This window comes from Heliconius melpomene, chromosome 10 (genome assembly GCF_056956725.1).
Source record: "Heliconius melpomene rosina isolate 202511_hmr_F chromosome 10, ASM5695672v1, whole genome shotgun sequence".
NCBI lineage: Eukaryota > Metazoa > Arthropoda > Insecta > Lepidoptera > Nymphalidae > Heliconius > Heliconius melpomene.
The window spans coordinates 12149777-12168338 of NC_140398.1; the positions used below are offsets into that span (position 1 = coordinate 12149777).

General features: G+C 35.7%; 2 protein-coding genes across 3 annotated transcripts in view; one reads left to right on the top strand and one right to left on the bottom strand.

The window, feature by feature from the left end:
• Positions 1-2573, bottom strand: part of bbg (PDZ domain-containing protein big bang) — a 32128-nt gene extending 29555 nt beyond the window's left edge. The window contains exon 1 of the mRNA XM_085190943.1: positions 2197-2573. The gene's annotated coding sequence lies outside the window, so the exon portion shown is untranslated. The remainder of the gene's footprint in view (positions 1-2196) is intronic.
• An 8305-nt stretch (positions 2574-10878) lies between these two features.
• nAChRalpha7 (nicotinic Acetylcholine Receptor alpha7) lies at positions 10879-17773 on the top strand. 2 transcript variants are annotated; one of them, XM_085192002.1, is made up of 11 exons: positions 10879-11022; positions 13396-13535; positions 13712-13756; positions 13922-14031; positions 14115-14295; positions 14402-14477; positions 14551-14745; positions 14852-15048; positions 15129-15373; positions 15632-15734; positions 15823-17773. In XM_085192002.1, exons 1-11 carry the CDS (start codon positions 10944-10946, stop codon positions 15973-15975), a joined length of 1524 nt encoding a protein of 507 aa, XP_085048128.1. In that variant the 5' UTR covers positions 10879-10943; the 3' UTR covers positions 15976-17773. The 2 variants fall into 2 exon arrangements, with proteins under 2 accessions (XP_085048128.1, XP_085048129.1); XM_085192003.1 differs by having other exon boundaries at positions 15129-15340.
• The last annotated feature ends 789 nt before the right edge of the window (positions 17774-18562 follow it).

Consider the following 18562-nt stretch of genomic DNA (forward strand, 5'->3'; position numbering starts at 1 on the left):
TATAGTAGTTATCAATTGTGGTTTTAATAATAATTATTCAGTACATATTTTCTACCGGAAATACAAGTAATTACCTTAGTAAACGTAAAAAAACGCATTTAGGCAAGCTATCTTCATCTCATTTTGACTGTCACTGTTCCAGACTTTATCTAAAAGTGACAAGAAAATCTTCAAAGAAAGCGATAACAAATCTCCATCTGATACTCAAATTAAATTAAAAACATGTCACTTATACGAGATGAAATTGCCAGTAAAAAAAATACGAGTATATAATTACATCACATTTAAAAGAACGAAGCAGATTTTTATAAATTAAAATAAGATTCAACATTTTTAATATAATAAAAATGAAAGATATTATTGGATATTTTAACGAAAAATCAAAAAAATGATTTTGCATGAGTAAATTTTAATGACATCTCAGTTTGCTCCACTGCCTTAAAATTCAACTCATTTATCATTTAGAGCACGAGACGTTTTTACGGCGTTATCTAAAAATAATTTTAGCAAAACGAATTTAATTTTAAGAAGACTAAATTGAAAAAGTATTTACTAAAAAATAAAGAATGAGTGATTGGTCGAATATTAAAATTTCGCTGTCCATTTAAAGTAGGAATGCTAAGTTATGAGAGACGTGGGCGTATTTCGCGCGACATCAGACGGCATTTGCCACGGTTGCGTTGCAAAGCCTCGAGAGTTGAATATCCTCGGCTGACCAATGAGATCAATTTCATATTATAATAACTATAAAAGCCAGATGGTCCCACGAATTATTGCTTTAGAACATGTTATGCTAGACTTCTTAATTAGATATCTTGTTTTTGTGATAGCATGAATGAAGCGGAAGACATATTTTTTGATTACAATATATCTATCTATAATATATGCCGTTTCTATTTTTTTTAATATATCTAACGTAGGTAATTTAAACGCAAATTTAAAATTAAGATATAACATTAAATATTTAGATGATTCGCTACACGGTAATCGAACCCCAAACTTCACTACACTCGACCTGTACTGTTGATAATTACGCAACTAATAAACACAGGCATATAAATTTAATTATGCGTATAAATAGATAACTTAATTAGTGCTAGACTAACAAGCCAGTAGAATTCATCGAACTAACCACGAATAATTAATATATTACATACTAGTAGCTACATATTTTCTTAATGTATCAACTATCAAATTATTACTTAACATATATGATAGATAGATAAGGTTAATGTAACTACCACTTTAAAAAGAATATACATACATTAAATTTTATATTATAACTCCATAGTACTAAAAGATACTTTCACTACGGACCACTCCTAATGCCATGGACCACAATTTTAATCAATAAATTAATAGGTGTATACGATACAAGGAGGTATATGTAAAAGTTAAAGAAAAAAAATTAATAGATAAAATAAATATTAAAATAAATATTATAAGTAAATATATAACTTTAAAACATAACAAAATAGAAATGAATGTGAAACACATTTGAAATTGTTATTACAATCAAAATTAATGCATAAGATTATTTTCATTCAGCGCTGTAACTATGGCACAGTGTAATTATTAGCAGTTAATTAATTCATCTCGAGCTTAATGATAGAAATATTAGAACATGGTCTATAACATATCATGTTCTTTTTTTTCTTTTTCTCATTTCAAGTATAGGAACATTTTAGAAAGCTTAGAATAAATATTTTTTATCTTAGAGGTACTGTAGTCATCATAAAAAAGAAATTTATCACATATTACAATTAATATTGTTTGAAAATATAGTTCCCGTATTAAATAATAAAAAAATATTTTAAACTCAATTACGTATTTGTCATAATAATGTGCAAATCTGGTTTGACAAAATTACAGCTACAATGCAAATAGTTCAATAGTTCTTTGGCAATTATTCAAATAACAATAGTAGTGGCGCGCAGTAGGGCGGGCGGCAAAGGAAAAAAGGAAAATTGATAAGTGCAGGTGGTACAAGACACCAGTGCGCGGGGGTGTGCGGGGGAGGGTGCAGCGCGGCGCGCTCGGGACGCTCGGGACTCGCGCCCGCCCCTAAGCCCTTACACGCACGCGGCGCCTACCTCGACCTTAGCCCGTTTTCCGACCCGGGAACCCGCTTAGTTCCTTCACTACTCATACTGTCCGGTTAATCATATTTTCCCTCAAAATATTGCATATACTCACCGAGATTTTTGATAAACCTCCAAATTTGCAACTGCAATTCCGACAGATTATAATTCACTTAAACGATGTTACAACACAAGTTAAAACATAGTCCTTCATTTGGCGTTTATCGGTCGCGAATTAAGTTAACAACAAATAGCAAGCCCAACAGCGGTGGTTTGCGGTGCGTCGCGACGTCGGCGGCGCGGAGCGGCGTGTGCGCGCGCGCCGGCGGTGGGGCCGACCGGTCGCAACCGGGCCGCGCTCTCACCGAGTCGGCCGCCCTGCCACAAACGTTCGCTATAATCGCACTTGACACCGCTCCTACGTTCGATCTTAAAGAAAGTTCCACGTTTCTATATCATTTATATTTTATTTGAATAAAACATCCGAAAATCTATAAGCTTTCGATGTACGACCGACGTTTCAATCCAAACGGCGCCTCTTTTCTGTACGAAGCCGACTAAACAATTGTAATTGAATTAACTAATTCCATAGCTCTTACCTACTTGGCTTCATAGATTTGTTCCGTGTAGAAGATGCTATTTATTGATTCTATCTTGAGTGCGGTGTACACTGTACGGTAACGCGCACTTGATTTCGTATCTAATTTACGATTACTAAAATGAAGCGAAGTGAAAGTGTTAGGTAATTACATTGTATCGAGATTAAATCGAAGATAAATTTATAATATTTTTAATTCATTTAGAATAGCCATCTATGTAATTTTCAAGCAACTCTTAAAAATATATCTCTCTTGTATATAATTATAATTTTTAACCATATGTGTATGTAAATAGTCATATCGTCATCATCAACAATGAGTCAAGAAGAATTAGTCGAAGTAGGTGGGTAGAGTTAGCACTTCAGATTATTTATAATGTACCTATATAACGTTATCAACGTTAATGTCAAGTGCCTGACCATGATTCATTTTAACAATTCGAAAATTATTTCTTATTAGCAAAGTTACAGTCCTACAGTTCTATAACAAACAAAATATACTCAATATATTTTTTTTGAAATTTAAAAAGATCATCATTCATTACTAGAATGTACTTATAACATTAAAAAGCTTAAAATCAAATTGTGAACTAATTCCAATTGCAAGTTTTATCACACATAGAATCAGCCACATTTAATATAATTTGCAGAATAAAAAAAATACTATAAAAAAATCTCCCATTCTCAAAAAAAAATATTTGCTTCGTCCGTCGTTCGTCTTCCCAGTCCTGGGGAAGCAAAGGCGACACGACGCGGCGTTGGGTCCTACCAACCATTACTTAACGAATTTTAAATAGTAATAGGTCAATAATTTCATTTATTCTAAAATTTGCTTTACTTTGAATATTATTTTCTATAATTAAATTTTAGTTTAAGTTATTATGTTTAGATATACATTTGAAGTTGGTTTTCATTTATTTTTATTATTTTATTTGTGAAAAAATTGTTTTAACTCTAACGAACTAACCATATGTGAATAATACATAAATAAGTATTCGTATCGGGACTTAAGTTTTTGTGATCTCCTATTTCGATTACTAATTACAAATTAACAAATTCTTTAAAGCAACATTTTTCTCATTTTAGGTTAATGAAAATCACTGCCTTCATCCATGTGAGGAGAGCAAGAAGTTCGCCTAACTGCCTTGTAAGGTTTGAACAAGTACTAAACTCGTAATGTGGCACTCAAGTAGAAGTTCAGTCTTCGCCCAATGTGGTAAAAAAATATTTAATTAGCCTTCGACAAATGACAGATACCTAATAATATTTGTATTTTGTTATTTTAGGAATAAAAGTAATTAAATCTATACTTTTATTAATAAAATTGTGACTTATCGGTGTCTGTCGATGTTGATATTGTTTGTAAAATTTTTATTTTTATAATTAGTATTCTCCAATGTAAGTTGTCACCCTCTCAAACAGCCACGTAGTTCCTGCAATTTCTCAATGAAAGATAGAGGAGGTTGTAGAGCAACTTATTATCTATTTTTTAACCTGAAATTTTTGCACAATCGGAATTTATGCGGGAAAAATATTACGTTTGCAGTGCAGTTCACCTCGACAGATGTGAAATAAACATTTTTCTATTAAATACTACAAATATTTGCGAGCAAATTTAATGAAATGCTTTTAGGCAGACCATCCGTGCGCAAGACAAATATGCGATACAGACGGATGGTATCTACTGTGGGTCTCACCAAAAGACAGCCTGGTACTACCCACTAACACCCAGTGGAAACCTTCTCCACGAAAACGAGATGCGCATGGTCACTCAGGCATACTATCTCGACGTCTCGGTGGAAGCCCTGCCTATTGCAGGCCACCATCGCTTTCAGAGTTCCCCGAGGTTCCTCCTCTACCTTCCTCTTCCTTCCCCTAGGGTACCCGCAGCAGCCTTGATGACTTGCAGGAGGTTCACCATAATTCTTTTGCACTAACTTCATTAGAATGGGGGAGTTGCTTCGTTGTTTGCTACCTTCTCCTACCCCCTGGCCTACGTCGGTGGAGTGCGCCATCCGAGTGATCCGAGTGATGAGTAATCTATATATATAAAAGGACTTGTCCTCACTGACTGAGGTAAGACGCACGCACAGCCGTAACCACCGATGGTAGAAACGTGGAATTTGGACAGATGTTTACTTTCGTAATCTGGACATCCACTAAGAAGGGATTTTGAAAAATTTTAAACCTAAAGGGGTGAAATAAGGGTTGAAAGTTTGTATGGAAAAAAAAAAAATCGGCACCGATTTTTATAAAATTTGAAATTTAGATTTTTAAAAGTATTTAATTGAACACGTGTTTCATCGTTTTCTAGAATTTTCCCCCTAAGGGTGCAAATAAGGGGTTGAAAGTTTGTATGGAAAAATCTTTAAATCGCCACCGATTTTTATAAAATTTGAAATTGAGACTCTTAAAAATATTTCATTGAACACATATTTCATGGTTTATTAGAATTCACCCCTAAGGGTCCAAATACGCAGGCAAAGCTGCGCGCGTCCGCTAGTAAACCTATAAATGAAAATAATAAATACTTAATTTTCTCGAGTGGGGATCGAACTTACAAACAATGGCGTTAACAGTCACACACTTCCGCCCCTGCGCCACCACTGCCCCCTAAGATACTTAATGCTGTTCCTAAATTTAAAAAACTAGGCAAGGTGCTAAGCCTGTAATCTTAAATTAAATATATATAATATTTAAGTATAATAAAAGCACCTTATAAAGTCATCAACCTAAAGTTGCAAAGCATATACTCGACACTGTGCACTTTTGCTTGCTAAACGCGTCCTTTCTAGCACGCTTCGGCTTCATCGACATCGTCGGTACGTACTAAGAGATGACCGGCCCACTTTCACTTCAGCGTCCCGATTCTTCGCGCAATGTCAATGATTTTAATTCTATGGCGAATAAGTACATCGCAGACTCCCGTCACACATACTTGTGTTGCACTACTTACCATCACTTCTATCAGAAACGAGTGACCATTACGCATCAATTTGGAAAAAGTTCCCCAACACCTGACGAAGTACCTAAGCATAGCAAATCTTAAAAAAACTGACCAAGTGGGAGTCAGTTTCGTACAATTTTCAAGATTGTAAGTCAACAGGATGTACAACATAATGTTGAATTTTAAATAATAAGTATAATTTCACTTTAATAAGTATTTTTTTATATTTTAGAGAATAATGAAAATTGTATTCTCTACAAATTAGATTTAATTTAGTTTGTGAAATACAAAGTATAGTTTTGAAGCTAGTTTCTTTTATAAGATTTTATCTCTCCTTTTTATTGGCTTTTGTAAGCCATAAATACTATACCTAAACCATAAATTTTAGTTGGCGAGTAAAAGTTAGTTTTTGACAAGGCCAATCATGGCCCAGGGGCCAAATGAAATATTTAAAATTTTCAATTCATCGCTCTGTTGTCGAGGCAAAGCGCGGCGTTACGTTCCGCCACTTAACACGCAATGCCGCCAGAATTTGGCGAAAAATGGGGAACGGAGTATCTCAACACTAGGCTTCCTCTGTCTACCCTGTTAAACGCGGGATAAAGCGTGAAGCTGAAAATAAAAAGTATTTCTTTAGGTTCACGCTTTATCCCTAGCGGGTTAGCCAGAGAAAACGGAGCGCTAAACGCTACGATAAGTGCCTATTACAATTTTAAAGCAAAACTGCAGTTGTGGTATCCGTTATTTTAGACGAAAGTTCGGATATGTAAAAGTAATAAAGTTTTAAAGTTCATAAAATAAAGGCGTTGTATTTAATTATTATTACTATTAAATTATTACATTTACTATATTCGTCAGAGGTTTTTCATCATTAATAGGCCAGTGTGGCGTCACTAGTTATTGGTTCGATCCCCACTCGAGGAAATGAGTTCCGGTACTCAACATACATTGCCTCCAGAATTCGACGAAAAGTGAGAAACGGAGTGTCTTAACACTAAGTTCCCTCTACTGGTGAGCAGGAATCCCGCTATGTTAGGAATACAGCGTGAACCTGATTAAATTTAATTTTAATTTAACCAGATTCATTCTTTTTATATTTTATTTTTAACGAAATCAAGAATTGGCGTTATAGTTTTCATGGTTGATTTATTAGTGAGGTAATCGGTGGGAATGTACTAATGATTGGTTGCAGTTGAACAGCGTATAATGTGCAATTTGCGAGCGGGCGTTGATAGAAGTGGTCACGCGACGCCCGCAATAACACCAATGTTGGAACCAGCGAAAATAATAGATATATTTTCTTTTATTTAATAAATAGGCAGGCCGGGCCAGTTATGGCGCAGGGGCACAGAGTGAGACTGTAAAATCGACTGGTTGTGGGTTCAATCCCCACTCGAGGAAATGAAATATTTCTTTAAATTTATATTTTCATTTTTTCGCTCTGGTGTCGAGGTAAAGCGCGGCGTTGAATTCCACCACTCAACTCGCAATGCAAGCAATCCAGAATTTGGCGGAAGTTGGTGAACGGTGGTGGTTGGTGAACGATTTTAACGCTAGGTTCCCTCTGCCTTCCCTACTGTGTGCATGATACAGGTGAAGCTGATTATGATTATGATTTTAAAGAAAATATGTCACAGCAATCATTTTATACGACGACGTTCGAAACATGTAGGATATGCGCAACTAAAAACTCGAAGTTTCTAAACGCTTAATTGCGATTTAAAACAAAATATCTGCGTGACAATAAACCACGTTTGTGTGCAACTTACCGTGGTCAAACAACTACAAAAATATTAAATAAACTCTTAGCTAAACAAACCACTTATAAACTTTTTATAACTTTTATTTATTACAGAGAATTGAAATGTATGTTAAAAATATTAGTGCTGTTTTCACTTTATTATGTTCATGTCCTTATGAGTATTGCAAAATTTCTGGAGATGACTTCGACCAAGATATACATATATCTATATAAAGGACTTTAAGGTGTAGAACAAGAGAGCTTTAGGGCGATGTTATTTGGAGCGATCAGATTACGATTCACAAAGACTATAGCTGCGATCTCTCGATGCTGTATTCGGTGTCGGGGTAGTATAGTGTTTTGGTAGGAACACCCAAAACACTTGCTTTTCAAGTCACAAGTACGCTTCAGTCATCGGTGTTTATGTGACTTTGTGCTGTTATATGCATCAAGGCGTTAATAACACGCCTCTCTTAGCAGTCAGCACAGGCATTTTTAACCTTTTCAACGTGGTATATATGTATTTATAATGTATATGAATAATACATTATTTTTTTTAGCTTCATGCTGTATTCTGCATATGGCAAGGTAGGCAGAGGGTACCTGGGAACTTAGTGTTCAGATACTACGTTCCCCAATAAGACATTTCCATTCTCCACTTTCCACCGAATACTTGAGGCACTATAATTTCTATTAAACTTTCTTTGCTCACCTACTCTAAAATGTTTTAAATTGCGATTACCTACGATTTAAATACAAATAATTTTATACAATTATAACAATATAATACTATTAACAATTAACTTTTAAGTTCGCTTCACAAAATAAACCAATTCAACTTATTTAGGTTAACAGGAGAGTGATAATGGAATAATACCACTAGTTTAGAATGAGAACTACACCACTGCAGAATCGCTGCCAAATTTTAACTCTAAGCCTCGAATACATTTCAGTGATACCTAATGTTGGTACTTGACTTAATTTTTTTTTCAGATTCACGATATATATTCCTGCATATAGCCAGATGGAACCTAGTCTTAACACTAGGTTCCCTATTTTCCGCCGAATTTTGACTTTTGATTTGACTGGCCGATTGACTGGCCGTGCTTTTGTTTTGGTACCAGAGCGATGAAATGAAAATATTAATAAATATTATTTATTAATATTTTCATTCATTAATTTCCCCGAGTGTTACTCGAACCCACAATCGTCGCGTTACAGTCACTCGCTGATGCTGCTTCGCCACGGCTGCTTCTAATTTACATGCTAAAATATTTATAATGCATAGAATCATAATGAAATACTATTATTATTTATTGATAAGTATTGATATAAATATACTCTATGTACTCATACGGTATTATAAATGATAAATAAATAAGCTATTAATTTTAGCTTTAATTATTATATAGATACTTATAACACGTGGGACTTTATAATTCCATATAATTTGGAATATTAGTGAAGTATTTCCGGTTCCGTTACTAATAATAGGTACTTTAATAATTGATATGAGTCTGATAATTGATACAGTAGTGCTGTTAATGGTTACATTATCTACTAATGATATTTTCCTATCAAATACCATACTGTGCCTTGTGCTTGGTGCCTTCACTTGGACAGTTGCCGTGACAGACGACTGCTATGGAAAGGGAGCGCCCTTCACTTTTCCGATGCAATGTATTATCGAGGTCGTCGTGGCGTAGCGGCACAAGGGTGTGACTGTAACGCGACGGTTGTGGGTTCCATCCCCACGCGAGGAAGTGGAATATTTATTTACGTCTATATTTTCCAAACCGCAACGTTGAGTTCGGCCTCTCAATACGCAATGCCTCCAGAATTCGGCAAATAGTGGGGAACGGAATGTCTTAACACAAAGTTCCCTCTGCCTACCCTGCTGTGTGCGGGATACAGCGTGAAGCTGATTTTGTAATTTACAAAAAAATACAACGGAAACATTTTCATTTACATTTCATTTACGCAAAACTTTGAAATTTAGAGAAATATATTCTTATTATATTCGTATAAATTGCGAAATCTCCTAATTCACTTGCTTTCTTAGTATAATATAAATTTATATTAATCTGTCTAATCTGTACCGAGTGTCGAAAAGGAAAACGACCCTCGAAAGAAATTTAACTGCTATGTATTCAGCAGCTTATAATAAAATTGTAATAGGTCATGAAACGTTGAATGAATATCAAATCGACGTGATATGACGTCCTTAGAGTCAATGTGCGAATTAGTAAAGGCAGTTCGTGATGCTAGGTTGCAGTAAGGGGGTGCGGCGGAGGGCGCGAGGGCAGTGTCCCTCATTGATCGCAGGCCGCGCAGCACCCCCTCGCACCTCCTCCCCCCTCCTCCCCCTGCACTCCCCGCACTCCCTGCTCGACACAACCACAAAATTCAACACTCAAAATTGCAATCGTCGGTATTCGAAAGCTCATCTCATTCTTAACCCCATTAGAATCGTAACTGATTGAAATGAATGTGGTTAGTATTTTTGTTTTTGCAACGCCCTCGTCGAGTAGCGCAAAACTTTCTCATGAAATAGATAAGCTTGTTTGGATTATAATCAAACAATCTAAATATAAGTTATTACATAAATATGATAATTATATTTAACTTAAATATATGTTTTGCGTAGATATATTTGTTTATTTATTGAGGTTTTACTATTTTGGAATAATAACTCTATGTTAATCATTAGATATTTAATTTATTTATATTCATACGTTTGAATTACTTTGTATATATGACCTACTTAAAAATTATCTTATTTATTTGTCTTTTTAGATTTTTGTATTTAATAAATTATTCGACATATTCTTCAGTTAATGTGATGGTCTAAGATTAATTTCACATAAGTCTCTACATAGCTTGTACACAATTCTTTAACTGAATTCGGAGATAATATATATATATTATAAAACTTTCACATTAGTAAAACATTGTGCAAAACTGAATTATTTATAAGTTTTAATTACTTTCGGGCATGTTATATGTAAATCTACATTGCTAGAAATTTATTATATAGAACTGGGATGCTGAGCCCGCAACACAAACAGACAGATTTCGAAAAGGGACAAAATTTACATAATTAGACGAAGGGTGAAAGGAGTGCTGGTGTGGAAAGCGTGTGGGTTTCGGCTGCCGAGGGCGGGCGGTGGAGGGCGCGGCGCGTGAATGGGCGGCGGCGGGCGGCGGGCGGCGGCGCTGCGGCTGCGCGCCCGCGGCACCTCCGCCAGTCCGCACACCGGCGGCTCCGCTGCCCCACGGTCGGCCGCACTCCGCTGAACAACAATGCTCAAAGACACGACGTAACCTGACAGACCCAGCGGCGACACGGTCGGCGATGCTCGAGGATCGGGCGGCACGCGTGGCCGTCGGCGAGCGGTCCTGAACAACATTTAATTTATGAAAACCGTCAAAGAATTATTTTTTAAGCTGATCGTTTTCGACGGGTCGGAATAGAGGGGCGGGAGTGCGGCGAAGGGAGGCGGGAGCCGGTGTCGGGGCGGATGATGGCGCGGCGCGGCGGCGCGGCGGCGCGCGGCGCGGGCTCGCGGCGCTGACATGGCCGGCCGGGCGCGCCGCTCGCTGCTGGCGGCGCCCGCGGGCCTGCTGCTGCTGCTAGGCCTGTTCTGGCCGAGGGGTAAGCTCTGCGCCGAACCACCAACCTCCTATTTCTACATACCCTTGTCATCGACATCAAAGCATGTGTTTTGTGTAATTCCATAAAAAAGTATTTTTTTATTTATTATTTGAATTTTTTTTAAATAAAAATATTTACCTCACCGTCTAACATAAATATAAAACAATTAGTTAGAAACTGTAAATTTTGAAATTTTCATTTATTTCTTCATAACAAATAGATATTATTATCAATATTTTGATACCATTTGCTGATTTATCCGCTTTCAATCGTGCGTTTACATCAGACAATTAAAGAAATATCAAAATATTATTTATCTTTATTAAAACTAATCATTAACTTTATTATCCTATTAAATTTATTCATTAATTTCCCGTTATTTACAATCAATAAATAAAACAACTATTATTCTAATGTTAATAGACAATAATCATTATCACTTCACGTGTTTCACATATAACTCTACCAACACCCACGTATAGATCTAGTACATATCACGCCGCCTACGAAATACTGTGTAAGATTTTACCTCACTGAAACATAAGTGGTAAAAATTCCACACAAAGAATGTACTTTTAAACGCTGGCATTTTATTGGAGGCAATCTCAAGAGCCTTTATCACAAGATAACGTAACAAGTACAAAGGTTCAAAAGAATTTTCTGTTAACAATTAAGGTGTACCTGATATTTTTAATTTTTTCGTGCAAATAAATTATAAGAATTGTAAATAGTAAATTTAAAGAAAATCTAAATTAAAGTTAAAGTTAAAGTTAATCTCCAAATGAAAAGCCCTTGATGATAAATAAATAAACACACAGATATAAGATTCTATATGTATTTTATTGGCTAAAATATTTCTAAATAATTTTTTAATTGGCTCAGAATAATGTACATGAGTGTCAATGAAAGAAAATTTTAATTATATAAATATAAATTAACATATTTTGAAAACATTGTTTATTTTTAAATTAAATCAGTAAATTTACTGCTCTCTTGAGAAACGTGTAAATGTTTGAGTGTTTCTTAAAAATTGAAAATGTCTTCTTATTTGATTGAATAGACACATTAGCTTGATCAATTTGAGGAAAAGAAAGTCCTTTCCAAAACAAAGAAACGATGCCTGCGAAGTTGAAGTTAGAAAGAATCAGGGATCCACCTATAATCATTAACACAAGACTCCAATGTAAGACAGCAAGACTGTGAACTACTGAAAGGTTGTTGTTGTTGTCTAAATAGCGTTTAGTAGTCGGCCTTACTCGACTCGGTCTTCGAATGTTTATTACAATTCTATTATATATGTTTCTTTCCTATGCAAATTCAATTAAAAAAAAAGATTGCTGCAACCGTTGTCAAGGCAAACGACCAGAGGACGAAGAGAGAGTTTATGAGATGAAAATAGAAAATCATAAAGTACGAAATGAAATAGGAAAAGAAGAAGGATGAAAGTAGGATATGGAACGTTCTACCTTGATGCAGGATGTGCAATATACAGGAACCTTATGCTTGACGATGACTTCAATTCGACCTTGCTCAACCTTCTTTTTTCTCGGTGATTAGAACAGACTATAGGCAATACGTTGACGGCACGAACAACCACATGTTTCCAGTGTTCTGGAAGAACGATATAATCCCACTAAGACCATTCCCTTTCCGTCTTTCTTGAAAGATGAATCCGATTCGAATGGACCATATGTTGGGGACGGTGCCCTGTGCGTACTCAGGAACGTTTTTTCTGTTCCTGTGTAAAATAAAATAATGGACTGTAAAGTTCTCTGTATATACATTGACTTTATATTACAACAGATGAGATAATTAAAGTGGGAATCGAAGTTAGAACGAAAATAAGGATGGAAGTGAGGATGAGTGAAATATTGAAAATAAAATGTATGTAATAAAAATTCTGTTGTCACAACAGATTTTTTTTGTATTATACTGTTACAAATGCTGGCTGAACTTTTTACTTTACACACTCCACCATCGCTTATAGAAACATTGTCTGTGAATTACTAAATTTATGAATTTATATAGAATACTTATTCTAATATTAAAATGTACTAAACAGTGATATATTTTTTGTTGTAACACAATTTAGACATACTTCATAGATTGCACGAGACCACGCGTAAGGAAATCAAAATCGCCAGATAGTTTGTTCTCTGGTTTAGGTTAATCAGTGTGGATGGAGTGACATCGTGCGATTTGTAAATATGTTATTTATGCCTTCCTTTTTAATACCATTCGATGAAAAATAATATGATCTAGCTCTTACAACGGTCGGTCTGTGAGGGCATATTATGGTAATTATTTATGTAATGTCAAATACTACAACACTTGTACTACAACCAATATTTAAATTTGTCCTAATTTTAACAGAGGCTCATTGTGGCTATCACGAGAAACGGCTGCTGCACCATCTGTTGGACCACTACAACGTACTGGAGCGGCCCGTGGTTAACGAGAGTGATCCGCTCCAGCTCTCCTTCGGCCTGACGCTAATGCAGATTATAGACGTGGTACTATATCAATAGTTTCATAGACATTTAAACATTCTCTGTAGTATAAGGATAATTAAATAAAATATTTTTTCTAATATACAACAATTAATAAAATAATTAAAATGTATCTTAACTTTAAGCTTATAATAATATACGATACTAATTGCTTTAATTAAATGAAATATTTTTCTCAGGATGAAAAGAACCAGCTACTTATAACTAACATCTGGCTTAAACTAGTAAGTATACAGAACATAAACCGAAATAACCTAAATAAAATTACAATATAAAATATATATTAAAGATTTACATTTTATAATAAATACATCTGGCTTAATATTTGTAATGTATAACGATAAAAAAAAACTGAAGATATATACAAGAAAACCATTTACTTTGCTTAGGAGTGGAACGACATGAACTTAAGGTGGAATACTTCAGACTTCGGCGGCGTCAAGGATTTACGAGTTCCACCACACAGATTATGGAAACCAGACGTTCTTATGTACAACAGGTACTGAACAAAGGAATTTAATAAGTAATAAAGTTATATTAAAAACAATACTGATCTCTTTTTTATTTCAATCTCTAATACAGTGCAGATGAAGGCTTCGACAGTACTTACCCAACCAACGTGGTAGTTCGAAACAACGGCTCCTGTCTATACGTGCCACCTGGGATCTTTAAGAGCACATGCAAAATAGATATCACCTGGTTTCCTTTTGATGATCAAAGATGTGAAATGAAATTTGGCAGCTGGACTTATGACGGTTATCAAGTAAGATTTCAGTATGCTTGTTGCATTCGAGCTCGTTATGTTTAGCTGAATATTTTAGCAACTCACTCGTTCACTTGGAACGTAATTCTATTTTCCTTGTTTTTAGCTGGACCTACAATTACAAGACGAAGGTGGAGGAGACATAAGTAGTTTTGTGACGAATGGAGAATGGGAACTTATAGGTATTTCCTAGTATAGAAATGTATTTAATAAAGAAATCAAACAGTTTTTATAAAAAAATATTTTCTTTACCAGGAGTACCAGGCAAGCGAAATGAAATCTACTACAACTGTTGTCCCGAGCCGTATATTGATATTACTTTCGCGGTAGTTATTCGGCGAAAGACTTTATACTACTTTTTCAATCTGATTGTACCATGCGTGCTTATTGCCTCAATGGCATTACTCGGTTTCACCTTACCGCCTGATTCTGGAGAAAAGCTTTCTTTAGGTAGGAGCCACTACGTTAAGACATTCTTCTTTTGACATCATAATTGAAATAAAATTATACCGTTTTCTTAACTCTTCTTCTTTCTAATCTTTATATTTTTTGACAGGCGTTACAATTTTGTTGTCACTGACTGTGTTTCTGAATATGGTAGCAGAAACAATGCCAGCGACTTCAGATGCAGTTCCGTTATTGGGCACATATTTTAATTGCATCATGTTTATGGTGGCCTCTTCGGTGGTATCTACCATTCTAATTCTTAATTACCACCATCGACACGCGGACACTCATGTAATGAGTGACTGGGTTCGTATTATTTCAAATGTTTGGCATATTTTATTTAACGTTTTACATACGTTACAATCGATTTATTTTGTTTTGCATAGATCCGATGTGTATTTCTCTACTGGCTTCCTTGGATACTCCGTATGTCGCGGCCAGGTGATGCGGCCACACCGCCACCTGCTCGTGCACCTCCACCACCGGATCTGGAGTTGCGCGAGCGATCCTCAAAGTCGCTTTTAGCGAATGTGCTCGACATCGACGATGACTTCCGGCATACCCAGGCGCAGCAGCCGCCTTGCTGCCGATACTACAGGTCCCTCGACGATCTACACGAACACTACTCGCCGTAAATAGCACGGATACAATACTACACCCTGCCTCAAACGTTCCGCAGTTAAATCCGACCCGAATAGCTTCATTGACATCAATAAGCTCATCTTAAATTCACATAAATTTCACATCTGTCTAAAACTTCCACTCTGGGTCTTGGGTCTATTCTGTCACGCGAATCAGCATAACTCCCGTAGAGCCCCACGTTCCTATGCCGAACCTGTAGTTTATATAACAACGGTGTATATAGAATTACAGAATTATATTTTTGTAGGAGTGGCGAAGAAAATGGCGCGGGTCTTGCGGCGCATAGCTGCTTCGGTGTGGACTACGAACTCTCACTCATACTCAAAGAGATTCGAGTCATCACAGATCAGGTCTGATAAATGAATGTAGCCTGCAAAAATAATATACTATTAAGTCAATATACCGAAACCAGTATTATAATGTTTTATATTGTTACAGATGCGCAAGTCAGACGAAGATGCGGACATTTCGCGCGACTGGAAATTCGCTGCCATGGTCGTGGACAGACTGTGCCTTATTATCTTTACCCTGTTCACAATCATTGCCACGCTAGCCGTGCTGCTGTCCGCGCCGCACATCATGGTGTCGTAGCGACCCGCCCGCCTGCGGCTGCGCGTGCGCACGCGTAACGTTCTGTGATACCGCGAATATTAGTTAAGTTGTGATGTGTGAAGCGGCGCGGGCGTCGACGCTGCGACGACGGAGTTGCCGCCGTGTGCCTCGCCGCCCGCGCCCCCCTGTAGAGATAAGTTACCGCTGACTGCCATCCCTTTGCATTGAACCAAATACTGCCTACCCTGTATTTCACTACTGTCCTTTACTCTCTGAGGCCTGTCTCCAGCGGTCTTCGGTTAGTCTATGCCCTCTTGATTATCAACGACTGGTAATTTAATTCAGAGACAATTTATCGTTTAGTCTCAGACAACTGACATGTGTAATGAGCAAGCAATACTTTTCAGTTAATATAAGTCTTCTTAAGGGTTGGTCTATCACAACAATAAGAATAATGTAAGCAATGCGGCAGTATGGCTCTGCCAACGTTTCGATGGGCTGGCTTATAGTGATCCACGCTAGAATAGTCGCCAACTTGGACCACAATTCACGACTGTGGTGGATATGGAAAATTATAGCACAAAGACGTCTTCCTTCTTACCGTTGAACAACCTGTCGTATATAAAGTTTAAATCTTTGTTAGATTTTTCTCAAATCTTAAAATTTATGTACAGTTTAGGAATTGGGCAGTGAAGCAATGGCCCTTTGTTTACTTCTTATTCGATTCCGTGAATCGTGGTTATTATCCCTGAGTTTATTTGTGTCAGTAGCTAGTATAGAACTTTACAAACAATGTTGATTCAATTGGTACAGGTTGTGATATGCCTCGTTGTGAACGGGTCGATATTGTTATAAATGGTAAAATATCCAAAGCTATAGCTTAATAAAACGTTCGTTAAAAGTTGTAGTTAAAATAATATTTTGTTTTAATCATACTTGGGTCTTTCGAAACTACATACATATACCAATAAGTACGTTACATTACATTACATTACATGGTGATATCACGTTTATACCTCGTACTTATTTCAATGGAATTATAATACTGAAATTGCTTACTAAAATTTCTCAATCAACAAATATACCAAATAATGTATAGCAATACTATAAATTTAAACAAAATATTAATTCATAACACCCAATTAGTTTTCCTTAAAAAAATATACATCAATCTAAAACTACAAAAGTGGTAATACAGCGTGTTTATGTTGTTATATGGAATTGTATAAAACTTACTGCCGACACAATATGTATATATATATAAAATCCCTATAGGACTTGTTTAGATCACCCACAATGTGTTGCCACGAATATACCAGTCTAAATCATAAAATGTTATTTTTTCATACCATCGATCTTTTATATCATTCATTAATATAGTATATTGTATTTTTTTCGAAAACATTGTAAGTCTCTTAAGAGGAAAACTAAACAAAATTATTGGAGCTGCGCGGATACATAAAAAATCGAATCGATTGTACCCTCGCAGTCCTCCTATTCAGTTTTCCTTTTCCGAGGCCTTGTTTAAAAATAATCATATACGTTCCTTTGGAAGTTGCGGAACGCGTGTGATTTTATATCAGTGTTTTCTATCATCCCTTTATTTATTTATTGTTATATAACCTGATCTCCTCGGCCTCGACGGCGGTGGAGAGCCGTGCGGCGGATGAGGCGCATTACACCTCATTGTTGGTTATTACTATCTTCGTATTGGATAGCGCAGTAATGCGCCGCATCCACGTCGGCGTTGGGACGATGTTTGTCCCTGTAATTTGTTCAATTGTTAGGGTTAATACTCTGAATTGCACTTTGTTTATTAAATATAAACGAATGAAAATATAAGCTTTTGATTTCTAATTCCTATATTCCTGTAAGCTTTAAATTTATTCATTTTTAATTAATTCCAAACTATTTAATGCTTCAGCACTTACAAAAATTTAAAATCATGCTCCGCATTGACGCTTAAATAGCCCTGACCTATATATTCCTAACTAGATTTGGGCTTGGAACAGGCTGAGTAACTGTAGACAATCGATGATATCCCGAGGGATAACTGCACATGCGCACCCACCTACCCATCGAACGCTGTAGAAACATAAAGACTCTTAGCTCTACTTGTGATGTAACTAAATGATGATTTGATGCTGGGAAACGAGAATGCTGTCATTTTGAATTCAATAACTGTTTCATATTAATAAATTGCTGAAAACATTTAATGTAAGTTAATATAAAAAATATAATCAATATTTATGAATACAAAACATGGAAATCAGAAAGATAATTATAGGATTGATCCAACACTTATACCTCAGTAGTATAAACTAAATAGAAATAATATTTTACAGTTATATTGTACCACACCATATTATAAAAATATTAACATTTTTTCATTATTAAGGCTGCGGTTTTGATTAAAATAATAAAACAAATATCACAAATTTTTAATGAAAACTTAATTAGCTTTTATGCACATTTCGAAAGAAATTTTACATACCAGTATATAATTAATTTGAAATATTAGAAATATATATGATAACAGAGTAACTTAATAAATATAATAAAAAAACATATTTAGAAATTAAATTAATTTTCGATACATAATTATACTATGTCCATGATTACAAGT